The sequence below is a fragment of the Protopterus annectens genome, chromosome 3.part0, assembly GCF_019279795.1.
Source record: "Protopterus annectens isolate FY-2018-M chromosome 3.part0, PAN1.0, whole genome shotgun sequence".
In the NCBI taxonomy this organism is placed as follows: domain Eukaryota; kingdom Metazoa; phylum Chordata; order Ceratodontiformes; family Protopteridae; genus Protopterus; species Protopterus annectens.
The window spans coordinates 1,192,526,776-1,192,542,298 of NC_056731.1; the positions used below are offsets into that span (position 1 = coordinate 1,192,526,776).

The 15,523-nt window shown below is 40.8% G+C and overlaps 1 protein-coding gene across 1 annotated transcript in view; it reads left to right on the plus strand.

Annotated features, from left to right (window-relative positions):
* Positions 1-15,523, plus strand: part of TENT4A (terminal nucleotidyltransferase 4A) — a 1,710,012-nt gene that overhangs the window by 433,308 nt on the left and 1,261,181 nt on the right. Inside the window, exon 6 of the mRNA XM_044065408.1 lies at positions 4,824-4,953. Within this exon, the coding sequence (XP_043921343.1) occupies positions 4,824-4,953 (130 nt within the window). The remainder of the gene's footprint in view (positions 1-4,823; positions 4,954-15,523) is intronic.

A 15,523-nucleotide genomic window follows, 5' to 3' on the forward strand; every position in this document is an offset into this window, starting at 1 on the left:
TGCAAAATTTTCAAATAAGGCAGGTTTAAGGGGAAGGCATGAATTGAGCATTTTTTTTAACAAAAAAGCATCTTTATTGATGTCACTTATGACATAGGTGGCAATACATTTATATAAATGAAAATAAATCCTATTGACACATTAATTTGCAAACGTTATACATCATAGGTAGGTAGTAGGCTATCGGCCCAAGGGCCTAAGTAAGCCTAGCCAGCAAGGTACCATAGCTTACGCCACCCAAGAAAGTTATTTTCCTGTGCCACTGTCCAGCAGAGACACAGAAGTGATCCCCGGGGTGTATTTCCCATTTCCCATCCACTCAAAATTTTTCACTTATTTATCCAGTCATTGTCAGTTGGACGTTAAGTTGCTTATTCAGTTCCTGCCTTCCCTTAAAATGCATTCCTCCTTCAAAGCATTATTCTGCATGTATTGTTCCCACAATTTCCTTATCTTTATGTAATTTGCTCCTAATCCTTTCTAAAGATCCCACTTTCCAGTTCTTTTATCTCTGGTATTATATTCACTACTTCTAATTCGGTTGGTTTAGACTTTGATTTCCATTTTCTAGTAATTGCTTTTTTGGCAGCGACCAGAATTAAGCTCAGCAAAGCTTTACAATGTCTAGGCAATTCAGATCCTGTATTGCAGCTCAAAAAATCATTTCCTGCATTTCTGACGGAGTAGTCTGCAGGAAATTTTTGAAGTCTGCCAACTTATTACACTCCCAGTTATGTTCCATGTTGCCTCTTTCTTCCCCATCACACCTCCAACATTTGCAGTCTACCGGAGGAAAAATTCTTTGTAGTCTACTTGGTGTATAAAATACCTTTGCAAACATTTCCAAGCAAAAATCCTAAGTCTTCTAGACTTTGTTTCATATTTGGGAGACATGCATATATTCTCCCAATGTTTCTTTGTGAATTGCTTATCCAGTCTCTCTCACCAATTCTTTTTACGCTCCTCTGATTATTTACTATAGTTATCATGCAGTATTTTGTATGCCCTACTAATTATCCCCTTTTAACAGCAGCTCCTGTTCTAGATTCAACTAAAAAGTCTACCAGTGCTGGTCTTTCACTTAGGATCCAAGAAATGTATGCTATGTTGGACTAAATGGGAGTTGAAAAGAAAGAGAACATGTTTGTAATGTAGAATATGTGTAAATGAAAAATGGTTAATATGGTTTTCTTTTCTATTAATGTGTTCCCGAATCTATGCTGTTTGCTTGCTGTATAGGTTCATAGATAATAGCTAAGTATTAGGCTAGCTGCCCTTAAGGTCCATTTTAAGCCTAGTCAGTTTCCCTTTTTCTGCTCTTATCAACCTATCCCATTTGATTAGAGATTGGCCGTACCATTCTATGCTCGATAAGTAAATATTATCCTTAATGAGAATCACTGGGATCATACCATAGATAATTTGAGGAGGCACATGCATGGGATAAAGGATTTAGGAGTTTATTCTGTCACTTAGTACAGGAGGCAGTCTCAGGGTAAATTTACTGTTTCCCATCCATAGATCCAAGTTGTGGTTGAATATGGACACTGTTCAACTTGCTGAGTATTTCTGATGCCGTTTAACTTGCTGATGTGCAGTAATTCATCGTTATTGGTTCAGAGAATGCCTTGTATGCTACACGTGGGTCATATCTTAGTGGTTTGTAGGATACTGAGTGCAGTGATAAGGATTTGAGTAGATCCATGTGAGACATGTTCAGGTCTTTGTATCCTTTTGTTAAGGTGTATCTGTGGACACTCCAGTGTTTGTATCTGGACAGATAGATACCAAAGGGGAAGCATTATATTCAGTGATTCGCCTAATGAGGGCTGAGTAAAGTGGGGGCACTGACATCCCTAGAGCTAGATAATCCCTTTATCAACTTTGCAGTATAAAATGACTATCTCACAACAATGGACACATGTTGGTAAAAAGTTGAGTTTTTGTCTACAAGTTCCCAAATCCTGAGCAACGGGGTCAGCACTCAGTGGTGTGTTGTTAATGGGGTAGTTCCCTGGGATTGATGACTTCCCAAAGGAAACAATAATGCATTTCTGGTATTTAGTTTCTGTCCATGATTTTGGCAACAGTTATTTATTTGAAACGAAGCTTCCTGCAGGAGGGAAGTTATTTGGGGATTCAGTGACTGCTTCTAGCTTGCAGTCTTCTGCAGATTGTCAGCCAGAGCCCTTTAGTATTTGCTTTTACTTCAGAAAAGTAGATGCCAAGCAAGAGAGGCCCCAACACACACAGCCTTGGACACCATTGCCTTACTTTTATCCAATGCAGACTTTTTACCAGTAGAAACAAGATCCATCCAGCCTATTTCTGGGCTCCCAAATCTTGAAATGACTCCACCTAGCTGCTTTTTCTTCACTTGCAGTGAAACCTGTCTCTAACACCCCAGCCTACAACCTAAGAAGCCAGGGTACATTTGGCTGTAATCTCCAGGCCACATCTTCTAAACTACATTGCTCTGATTGTAGTTTCTATATGCTTGATCCAAAAACTGTGGAAAAGGTCTTCCTGTCTCCCTGTGCATAGTAAAGCAGTCTTATTCAGCTTGAAGTTCAGGTCTCAACTTGAACAGTGTGTGTCTGAGCAGTACAAATTAAAATAACAGAATGCAGGACTTATTGGTTAATAAACACTGCTTTACAATAGGTTAATTTCTTCGCACATCACCCAGTTTATGCCAGTACAGTCAGAGCCGTGTTTGCTTCCTGTAATTATGTAAATAGCTTTTTTTCTCCTTGTTCATTGTCATCTTACTTTTACCTTTATCAGTCCCTCTGTCTCCACGTACTTTGCTGTTACCATTACTTATCACTTGGTTTGTTGTCTGTACTCCTGTGTTGCCTTCTACAATTTCCAAGGATTAATCCTGTTTCTCACTCTTTTACTTGCTACTTCTCTGATTCCACTTTTCCACTTGTAAAATGTAGGCTTTAACATTATGTAAAGTTTATACATGATCTCTCTTGTTTTTTGACCAGTTTATGCTATATTTGTAAATCCTTTGTTGGCTGTATCAGTTAGATTTTTGCTGCTACAATTTTGAATGTAACCTGAGCATAGCTTGCAGTCGGTCATGCTGTGGTCAGTGCTCAACCTCAGTAACCAAAATGTAAATAAAATTAAAAGCCTGAAGTGACATGGTTTTACCACCTCTGGTGCTTTGACTTACCCAGGTTTTTGGCGCATCCCTGAAGCCCATAGTAGCCTGTACTGTGGATTTAGACTGGCTGTGTGTGCATCCATGCATGCATGTAGGTTTTGAGTTGGTTCTGAAAGTTTAGCTTGGTTTGGTTCTAGACATGCTTTACCTTAGTGTGTTTGGGAATTCATACGACTTCCCCCAAGAAAGGCCTTATTTCATGAATTAGCCCAAGTTAACAAAACTTAGACACTCTTGGTACTGCTTGCAGGGCATTAGAGGCTTTCTCTGTTACATTTGCTCTTCTAGTTCCACAGAGAATGGATGACTTCTGAGCCATTCTGGATCTTGTAGATTTCAGTTTTCAGATTTGGTACATCCACTTCCCAGATTGTAACTGAAGTGGATTGTGTCCTTGCTCCCATAGGGGTCTGGGTGTTATTGTTGGACAATGCTGGCTTTTAGAATGTCAGTGTCTGGAGTCCAGACAGGACAGGCCTTTGTGTCCAGTGTGTTTGGGTGCCATGTCAGTATAGGGTGTTGCGACATTTTTTTCTCTCTCATTAAAAAGTCTTTTCTGAGGTGCTGGGAGTAAAACTGTATACAGTGGTAAAGATGCAAAATCTATTCTGATAGTAACTGTCACTCAGGAGTGAACCCCTTAAGTTGGTCTTAATAACTGAGCTAGTTTACTAACTAGGGATTGCTTGCTTTAGATGAGCAGTGCCCAAGCAGGAATTAATGAAGATAACATGGAATCTAATGATAGGTGCTAGAGGTAGGACACACCATAGATGCACTAACATCAGGATCGCAAGTGCCATTTTCTGCAGGTATGGTATTAAGGTGAGTATCTCACATCACTTCTGTTTTACTTTTTCTTTTAGGGCTATTCTTGAGATGGTTGTAATAGTATTTATGTTTTCCTCCACAACTTCACTCAAAGAATAAAAAAGTCTTTGGTTGACCACTTTGCATCCAGGTACAACATTTCTTATTAAGACAATTTCATATCTCTGCATAATTCAACTCCCTAGCACCTCAGATAAGTCTTTTAAAGAGTAAAAAAAGCTGTCTGTTCACAGTTCGGCACAGCCATTTCTTAAACATCTAAGGATATAAAAATTCTAAAAGAATTAAAAACAAACTTTGAGACCAAATCATTTAAGCAGATACTTGCAGTTGATTTCACTGTTTAGCTCTTTAGGGGAGAGGATATTGATTTTTAGCATGAACCTTAACTATTTATTTAACATCCAAACTATCTCTGGTATTAAGTTTGTGTTCCATTATAGTAGCCCTAAGTGAAGTATGTGAAACAGCATATTTGTCCAGGAAATGAACCACAATACTGCTGTCCATGAGCTTTATTTGTGTTTATTTTTTACCACTCTGACATACTGCTGTAATCTTGCCTTGAAAATTAGTCTCACCAATGCAAAATAGTTTGCAAGAGCATGTCTGAGCATCAGCAGTATTTTATATGACTGGATGATTTTGAAGAGCTGTTAATCGTTTTACTAAAGTTTTTTACCTGGATGGACCACAGTGCTTTTGCATAACTCTCATGTTTCACTGGCTAAGCATCGAGTTTCATGTTTGTGAAAATGAGGTTAGTCTGATTTTTGTCAATGTGTGATGAGCTTTTACTTTTGTTTTTATTTAGTGACGTAGATCTTGTCGTGTTCGGCCAGTGGGAACGGCCTCCACTGCAACAGCTGGAGCAGGCAGTACAGAAGCACAGTGCATCTAAGCCTTATTCCATTAAAGTAATTAAAGTGCTCGATAGAGCTACGGTGAGTACTTAAATAAAAGTCATTAGCACTTAAGTAATAATTGCATGCTTTATTTGCAACTTGGGCACAACTTAATCCATTCAGTATTGATCATTTTCAAGAAGTCCTTGCTCATTCACTGACCTGTTTTTGATTTCTTTATGTAAATGGCTTGCTATCAAAATGGTTTGATAAATTGTCATTACATTTTTCGGGGAATTACATAGGTAAACTTAACTGAAAAAATAATCAGTTTTCCTAGCTTTGGAGGTAAAGGACATTTACAGCTTGATTTTAATTTGACGCTGCATTTACAAGGAACGAAAAGCTATTTTGATGAAGAAATGAAGACTTAAATCATAATTTTATATAGTCCTTTTAAATCTTTTAATTTTCTAAAATGCTGTAATTGCAGACACATGGTGCCAGCAGTTGTGTACCCATCATTCCAACAAAAACTTCAAATGTTAACAGATGAGCATACCATTATCTGTTTAAAATAAGTTGCCCTGCCTTCCATTTTATGTAGTCATTCAGAATAGTAGCTATGATAGGTTGAAGGGGCCAGCCATATGGGGCTCATGGTGTTAATAACCTACTAAGCATGCAATCAATCGTAAGGGACTTGGGCACTCAGGTTGATAGCAGCCTGACTTATGATCACCACATTGCCTCCGTTGTATGGAAGGCTTTCTACATGGCCCAACTCATAAGTAAGAGTATTTCATCCAGGAACAAGAGGTCCTAACATCCTTGTACTCCTCCTTTATCAGACCCATTATCAAGTATAGTGCCCCCTTCGGCATGCACCTTGCCAAGTGCATGTAGCAGCTGGAGAGACCACAGAGGTTCCTGGCCAGGAAAATCCAGGGTTTCAAACGCCTATCCTTTACAGATAGGCTAAAAGCCCTGGCCCTCTTCTCAGTCTCATACAAACTGCTTAGAGATGACCTGTGTCATATGTGCAAGGCAATCTCAGACCCAGCCTTGGAATTGCTGCATATTCCCAAGTCAAGCTCCATTCACATAACCTGCACGCAAGGCCTCAACCTGGTCTGCGACATTAATAGAACTTGTTGATGGGATAGATTTGTGTCCTAAAGACTCCCCCATCTGTGGAATAGACTCCCTGTCCATGTCAAGCAGAGTACCTCTTTAAGAGGAACCTGGACAACTGAATGGGAAACGGAAAATACACCCCTGGGATCCTGCCTGTGTCCCTGCTGGACAGGAGAAACAAGTGCTGACTTTGTGGGAGCATGGATGAAATTCTTGGCTAGGCTTATAAGGGCCTCCGGGCCAATAGCCTAGTATCTTATGCACCTATGGGGTATGTTCCTCCGATCAGTTTTTAATATTTTGCTCTTGTAAACGTGTGGGCTGGCAGTAAGGCGTGAGGGGCTTTAAGATCTGGTGTCCTCCTTCAGGAGACAAGGAAGGAGAATCAGATCAGAGAACAGACTCTTTATCTTTCTCTCACGTAGAGCATGAGGGCATTAGGACTTTGTGCTCCGTAGTAAAAAGAGAAAGTGCACCAGTGTGGAATCTTTTCTATTTGGCACAGAAATAGAATCTGAAGGTATGGGGTATAGTATTTGACTCTTCAGGAGAGAAAGGAGTGCCATATCTGAAAGTGGATTTTTTTATTTTGGGGGGGGGGGGGGCTCCTTGACCTAACATTAAGGGGTACCAGATTGAGAAGTGGCAGTGGATATGAAATGAGCCAGATGTGGTTCTGTATTTACTTGTACTTCTGCCATCTCTTCCTTTTAACAGAAGGATGCAACCTTACATTTTTTTACCTCCCAATCTATGTCCGCATTTGATTTTGGAAAGCATTCCCCAAAATTTTACCAGATTTATTTCCCTTTGATTGCCTCTATTCTTCTGTTTCCAGTCTTCTTCACTTTATGCCCACCTTATAAAACTACATGGTGCTCTCCCAGGTCCCCTTTCCTCCTCATTCTACTAGATAATTTGAAGCAATTTACTACCCTCTTCAGTAATCACTGATCCTTTTTTCCCTTCTCATTTCCCTTGATTTTTAGCTGTTTACTTCCACTACATAGGGTATTGGTTCTGTAACTGAAATTGAAATCTGTATTTTTCTCTAATCAGTATTTCACCCATTTTTCATCTTTTACTTCAGATGCAGAAGTCTTGCACTCTTTATGCGTTCTCTGTTCTCTCTTCCCACTGGGATCATGTCCACGGATAGACTGACAAATTTTGGGCTATCTTCACTACAGTTCCAGCAACTTAAACTCTGTTTTCTCCCTTCCTTCCATAATGCGTGTGTAAGAAACGACCTGTAGATTATTTGTCTTTTGGTCCTTTATGGAATGCTAGTATCTCCGATGGCAATTTTATTTACGTTTCCTGTCTAATTTGAAACCTCTCCAAAAGGCCTAGGTGATAACATACCTACCTACTCTCTTTCCTGTTGTGGTACTCCTTCCTTTCCCTTTCACCCACCCTCATTTATGTGCATATCTGTTTCACTTCTCACAACAAATTTCTTTGATAATTAAAATATTTACTTTGCAGTCCTATTTCCTGTCCGGTAGATGTCCTTCAAGGATGCATCTGCAGTCATTACAAATGGGTTGTCCTGTCGTCAGGCAGCCCTTCGGTCGGCAGGATTCCAAAGTCTGGGTCTGGCCTCGGCTGGTGTCACACTTCACCCGACGTCATAGCTGCAGTTCTTCGGGTATAAAGGCATCAGCCGACGCCATTTTCCTCTGTCTTTCTTGCCACGTGGTGCCCGAAGCAGAAGCTGTTGGCAAGTGCCGGTCGGTCAGATCCAGAGATTACTACTACCGAATACTACTTCGAAGACTTCTAAAAAGCTAAGTACCCGCTAGGGACTCTTTCTTGCCTCAGCCGATGTCAGAAAAAGTGAATAACTGTTTAACTTGTGGGAAACAAATACCTCATAAAGATTTCCACTCTTACTGCTTACCTTGTTTAGGCCCAGACCACGACGTAGCAGCTTGTTTAGCCTGTGCTTCTTTCAACCGACGGACGCTTAGACGTCGGTCGGAGTTTGCTGAACAGTTTTTCGGCTCAGATTTTGCGTACATAATGCCGTCGGATCCTCCGACTTCACAAGTTGTTAAGAAACGCAAAGAAAAGGACAGACACTCGCGGTCCGCGGTTTCGGCCGAAACCGCGGTTAAGCAAACCGCCAGTGTCTCTGTTTCAGCCGAAACCGAGCAAACGGTTCTATCTTCAGCCAAATTCATGACTACTACCGAGGCCCCTTCGAACCTGGTTGAATCGGCCTCTGAAATTCAACCTGCTACTGTGGTTTCACAAGAATTATCGGACACCATCCCTTTGGATGTTTCAACCCCTGCACGTGGTGCTGCTAGGCCGCCTGCAGCCATGTCCATAAAGGCCTTTGCCAGGGCTAAAGCAGCCAAAACTTCTAAGTCTGTGCCTGTTAAGCCCCCCTCTCACAGGCCCAGTTCCAGTTCCCAAATGCTCACTCTGGCAGAGGATCTCATCTCTTGAATAAGGGGATCCCAGTCTCATCCAGACAGGGCCTCTCAACCTCCTCCAGAAAAGAGACCTAGAGCAGAGCCCCCTGAGCCAGTGTCCTCAGATGATTCTTCTGATGATACAGACAATACAGACCATCCAGAGGCTCTTTTTTCTACTTATGAAGACTCCGATGCTGAGGAATCGATTCCTTCTGCCTCTCCACCAGAGGAATTTTCCTTTGGGGAAACCTTACATGCCATGAGAGAGCAATTCCAATGGCAGGGACAAGATTTCTCAGATTCAAGGAAAAGGCTTAGGACCTTTTTGCATTTACCACAACATAGGCCTTTAGCTATACCTCCAGTTCTTCCTGTTGTAGATGATGCATTTAATGATGCTTGCACTGCTCCTGATACTTTACCTCCAGCCCCTGCTAAGCCCGATAGGTTCTACAGGGTCCCGGACACACATCACCATTTATACAAGGCTCCTTTTGCAGATCCCGAGGCTATCTCCCAGGGGCCTAAGGCAGTAGCTTCGACCTCAGTTAAAAACCCTCTCCCTTCTGAAAGGGAATCCAGGTCCTTAGAGAGATGGGGTAAAAAAGTATACACCTCTGCTACTCTCTCAGCTAGGGCATTGAACTGTCAGTTTCATATGATCCAATACCAGGAGTTTATGCTTGATCAGTTAACTAAGAAACTGTCCTCTGATGATTCTTTAGATAAGAAATATGTTCTAGAAATGGTGCATAACATTCAGCAGGTTAGTAACCATTCTTTAAAATGTGGCTATGATGCACTGGAGGCTTCCTTTAGATCAGCCATGACTGGCACAGTTATAAGAAGGCATGCATGGTTGAAAGAACAGGTCTTGCTGGATCATGTTAAAGCAAAACTATTAGATGCTCCTATGGATAAGGTCAGTTTATTTGGTTCTCCTGCTCAACAGGTACTGAAGAAAATGGAAGAGAAGGCAAAATCTGTACAAACAGTGAAAGATTTCTTACAGGTTCAGCCTCCAAGGTTTAGCAGGAACTGGGGTTGTGCACCAAAATTGTGTTCTGTTGTATTTTATCCCTGACAGGTTTGTGAAATATGTTCATCCACCTGCCAAGAGCACTGGTACGTCCGATGCAGTCATCTGAAATGATGCAAGACATTACTTCCCACCCCTGTTCCTGGCTTAGATAATTCTGCAGTGCTCCAAAAAGTGGCCCAGTTTGTTTCTGTATTTCTACACCCTGCACATGTGGCATTCAAAAGGAACTTTAAGACTTGGGTCTTCATTGGGATAATCTTCCCACTTCTTGAGGATGCTCCTGTCATTGTTTATTGCTTAATCTATAATGTGTTCATAGCCTTGAAATATGAGAGAGACTAATAGGCCTGCAATTGTGTCAGTGGAAGGAACCACCTTTGTGCAAGGGCGTCACAACTGCTTATTATCCACAACTTTGGGACAATAACCATTGAAGAGACTGGTTGAAAAGTTAATGGAAGGGTTTTACTAAGTGGCACTTTATGGTTCTCCATAGACATCCAGAGATATTGTCAGGGCCCATGAAAGTTGTGTTTTTAAGTTTAGAAAGAACCAAAGGATTTTGTCCAAATTGAGGTCAGGGTGATCAGCATGAAAGGGACAGAGGAGAGAGTGGGTTGAAGTTGGAAGAAGATTTGTCTGAAAGAATATTAGCAGTGTATTTGGGGTCAGAGGGAGGTACTGTTAGAGATAAAATTAATTTCAGTCCTTACAGGTTACTTCTAACTATCCTAATATAGCTGAAGAAGGCTGTATAGTTTTTTTTCAATGAATTGCTATCCTAAGTTCATGGTTGACCTTGCCTTTCTAATGTTAAGTTTAAGACTCTTGCTTATTAGTTTTTGGAGCATTTTATAATGATCTTGTAGGGATGGCCAAGGCATTTTCTTTTTATTATGTTGTTTATTAATGTGGTAATTCAGCCACACTGGTTTAATTCGAAACGCACCATTTTGTTTATGCCAAATTGGTGCAAATGCCTTAATGCAGATATTCAAGAGAGAAAAACCCAGAGCAATAGGCAGCAGCCTTGTTTACAAGGTTTGTTGGGGAGCTATATCATTTGTTATCATTGTATAGGTGGTTTTCACGTAATTGCTGAATGTAGAGGAGTTATTAGGGACAGCAAAGCATATTTTCAAAGAGAAGATCACAGAAATATGAGAGTTGCTTATGGGGGGGGGGGGCTAATGAGCAGGGTAGTGCAACTGGGGAAAATGTTTGAGAGGACAAAATCAAAAGATAAACACCTGTGGTGGGAAGGGGACAGTTTGGTCAAGTGTATTGCCATTTACAAAATCCAAATATCTCTAGGCATATTTATTCCTTGTAGTAAATGATTGCCAGTTTGTGAGGGTAGATCGTTACCCATAAAGTTATTTTGTTCAATTCTTAACTTTAGCTGGCTAAGGTATCATGTATACTCTAAAGGAGTCAAACATGGGTATGAAAGACTGTAGAAGGAACTACCCTACAGAGAAACTGAGATTTATTTAGCAAAAATATAAAACAAGAGAATTCAAGTGAAAGGCATCAATTTAATAGCCAGCATGTGATTGAATAAATGATGACTAATAAAGTAACTGACAGTTAAGCTATGGAAATCACAGAGTGTATATTAAAGAAGCTTTAGTTAACAGACCAGCTCCGATCTCTTAGGGCTTTAGCACGTAAAATGAGTCCAAATTACCCTGTTTGCCAAGAAACCTTTGATATGATTTACTATTGCACTGTTAATTTCTCATGTGACTCTGGCAGATTTTTCAGATAAAAACTGATGTTAAGTTGTCAATCTCGCCTTCATTCTTGCTTGATGGGTTCGGAGCCGATCCCTCGGCTCCGACTCGGCACTTGCTAAGCTCGAGAGTCACTTTTACCAGCTCGAGGCAGCCCCATATCCCATGATGCAAGGCGGTAGGTACCCAGATCTCGTTTGCTGACAAAGGGCAATAGCACCAAGCATAAAATACTTCCCAAAGGAAGAAAGAAACTTACAGATGGAAAAAGGACCAGGTCTGAATGGTCTTTAGCATAACAGTTTCTTATACAAGGTCTGTCCAGGCCAGGGGGAAGGAGGGAGGGTCGCAAGAAAGAAGGCGAGAGAAGACAACTAACATGGAACGTTATGGTAGGTACATAACTTCTTAATGTTAAGTTGTCAATCTCGCCTTCATTCTTGCTTGATGGGACCGTGTCCCTAGCACCACTATCCTGGGTGGCTCAATGGAACAAACTCTTGAGGACTGTAGAGCCAAAACTGGCTCTGTCCCTGGAGGCCAAGTCCAATTTGTAATGGGAAACAAAAGTGTGAGGAGTAGCCCAAGTGGCCGCTGCACAAATAGTGTCCAAAGGAAGTCTAGCTTGAAAAGCTGTAGAAGTAGCTAAGCTCCTAGTTGAATGTGCTTTAGGTTTTGAGCACAGCTGTTTTCCCCTGAGCGTATAATTTCAGAGATGACCGAAGAAAGCCATCTGGACAAAGATCGGCTCCGAACCCATCAAGCAAGAAAGAAGGCGAGAGAAGACAACTAACATGGAACGTTATGGTAGGTACATAACTTCTTATTAATGCTACTCTGTTCGCAAAGGAAATGTTGATATTGTCTTTATTGCAGATCTGTCTGACTCGCATAATTTTATTATTGCCCATAGTTCCTTGTTTTTGCTGTAGTCCTTGGGTCTGCTTTATCTTTGAGAAGGATATTGCGGTCTTGATTTTCTGATCGGCTTTACATTATTAAAAAAAAATACAAAAAATAGATGTTTAATTTCAGAATAAAACAATTAACCATGAACTATTGGCATAATGCTTATAACCATTCAGCAAAAAAGAAAAGGAATAACATCAGTGAAAAAAAAATCAAACAGTTTAACATATCACCATATAGAGAATACTCGGAACAAAATTTCTTTCTACATATTAGTTCACTATTTATTTTTAAACACCTTTATTGAATTATCACTTGTGACATAGACAAACGTACATTTATATAAAAGCAGTTTATCTATTTTAGCAAGTTCACATTTACAGATGTACATTACATTGGTCTGTGCCATGTAATCAAAGCAACATTACATAAATGACTCAATTCCTGCCATCTCTAAAACCTCCATGCCTCCTTCAAAACATTTTTCTGCATGTGTTGTTCCCATTATTTCCATTTTTTTGTAACTTACTCCTACCCTTTTCTAAAGGTGCCACTTCCTGTCCATATATATGTGTTACAATATTCTTTACTCCAAGCATATTTTGTTTAGATTCTAGTAATGACTTTTTTGGCAGCCACCAGTATTAGGCCTAACAAGGCCTTACTAAGTCTAGGCAGTTCAGATCCTGTATCCCAGCTCAAAAACCATTTCCTTAGTTACACTCATTTGCTCTCGCAATTATCTTGACAGTGTTCTGTAAGGAATATTTAGTCTGCTAATTCATTACACTCTGAGAACATATGCTCTGAGGTACCTCTTTCTTCCTCATTACACTTCCAACATTTGCTGTCTACCTAAGGAAAAATTCTTCTGCATAGGGTGTTCAAGTATCTATGCAAAAACTTCCTGGCAAAAATCCTGATTTTGTTGCATATTTGGGAGTCATACATATGTCCTGCCATTGTTTTTTGAATTGCTTGCCTAATCTCTTCCCAGTCTTTTATGACCTTCTCTGATTCCTATTGTTACTATGCAATATTTTATATGCTCTACTAATTATCCCTTTTTTAAAAGTAGCTTCTGTGCTACATTCAGTTAAAAACTCAACCAGTGCAGGGCTTTCATTTAGGATTCTCCTGTCCCTTTCTTTTTGTCTGTACTCTATCAATCCCTGATGGGGAAGGCAATTTTCTAGCCTGCAATCCAAATGTTTTCTTGGACTGTTAACTTTCTATTACCTTTTCTTCTCTAATTATTTGTTCTCAGTACCTTGGTCACTTTGCCAGCTTTCTGCAATAACTTACAGCCCAGTTTTGCCTTTTCTCTTTACCCCTAATTGCAGTCATCCCCATTGACAAAGCCTCCTTTCTGTGATTCAATGTTGGCTTAGTTTTTGATGTACTTTCTGCTACTTTATGAATGCAGTATTCTGTACGACTGCTATTCTCCTTATGGATCTGCTTCCAAAATCCCACTCTTTCCTTATTTCTTGCATTTCCCTCTTCTTCACCACCAACATCCCTTTCCACTTTGAATTGCAGCTTTCTGCTTGTATTGTGTTCAAGAGCCTTAACTGTGTAAGTGTAAAATATCCCTTCGAATCAGGTAATCCTAAACTTCCTTGTTTTGTTGGAAGGATCAACTTATCCTACTTGACTCTTGCCTTCCCCCCCCCCCCCAAGATAAAATCATTCAACTCTTTTTATTAATTAGTGTCTACAACTTCTCATGTGGTTTATAAAAAAAAATATGCCTGAACTGTGTATAAAACTGAAGTGACTAAAAAACAAATGTAATGCTTGTACCTTGCTATCCATATCCGTAAGCGAGAGCTTCCAGTTTCTCAGTTTGTGTTATCTTTTGATGTGAAGTTGTTCAATCTCGCTGTTCATTTTCCACTGATTGGTTCGGAGCCGATCCCTCGGCTCCAACACGGCTGTTAGCAAAGCTCAAGGTTTACCAGTAACTCGAAACCAAGCCCCTTATCCCATGATGCACTGCTGGAATTACCTCAAATCTAGTTTGCTGCAGCAATGATCTCAGAGTTCTAGTTTGCTCGAGCCTTTTTTTGACAAAATCGCTATTTGCAAGTCTTTTCAAAACTTTTTTCTCTCTTAGATAATTACTCATATATATATATATATATATATATATATATATATATATATATATATACACACACACACACACATATACAGCCCAGTAGTTGTCTCTTAGACCTATTTCCTTGGTGCTTCATAGTTTATATTTGTAGTGGCCTCGTGTTTGGCCTAGTTTTCAGTGTGCGTGTGTTTCATTATATTGCTATAGTGATCATAGTGTAGATAGTGTGCTGTTTCACATTTCTTAGAGTTGGGCTTCCTTTTTCAGGCCATTGTTAGTGCGTTTTGTTTCCAGTTTAGCATAAGGATAGCTTTAACTTTTAGGATATATTGTACTGTTGGCCCTTTTCTTTTTCTCAGCCATTTGTTAAACGGTGTTGGGTGTTAGTAGTGTTATCTAGACTTTCTTCTAGTTTGTATATTGCTTAATATGTCTGAGGAAAAAGACAAGCACCCAAAGTCTGGATTCAAAAAATGTCCAGATTGTGGGCAAAATATGACTCTCACTGATGGTCATGTTCAGTGTGTGTATTGTTTGGGTGTGGTGCACTTGCAGGAGTCATGTAGTATTTGCCATTCCTTTTCTTCAAGGGTTCTTTTAGAGAGGAAAAGGAAGCTTGTGGATCGAGGTTTGCTGAAGCATCCTTTTACTGAAGCTTTGTCTGACCGGGATGGGGCCAGCAAGTCCTCTAAATCATCAAAATCAACTACTGATTCCAAGGCATCTAAAAAGTCTAAGAAAGTGGAGGTTTCCGGGACTTCAGCTCCACAGCTATTGGAGCGGAGAGTCTCTTCTTTTTGGAGCCGGCCCACTGTCTTGGAGCCGGTCTCTGAGAGACCTGCATCTCCACTCCTCCAGTCGACACTTTCAATGCACTCCTCTAGATTTTCTGTCAGCCTCTTGGATTTGGATATCGACCGATTGGCACAGAAGCTCGTAAGGGCACCAGACTTTGCCAAATTGTCGGCTCCTACCCCAGCGTTGGAACCGAAGACCACCATCCTGGATTTGACTGCTCCTCCTCCGAGCTGTTCTGGATCTTCGGAGCCAGAAGGGGCTGACCTGCTGTTCATGGAGCCTTTGGAGCTGAGACCTGCCCCGGTGTCATTGGTTCCATGTTCTCTGACCTCCTCGATGCCGACCGGGGACTCTAGGGGCTGACAATCTCCTGTCATGTCTGGGGAGGATAGTCGCACCGACTTGTCTGTGTCGACTCTTCCTCTCGGGGCCTCGGCTCAGATGAACTCAGCGCCTACCTCCGGGTCAGAGCCCATGGCCTCGGTGCGGGAGGGGATGGCGGTTCCCTCGGATCCGA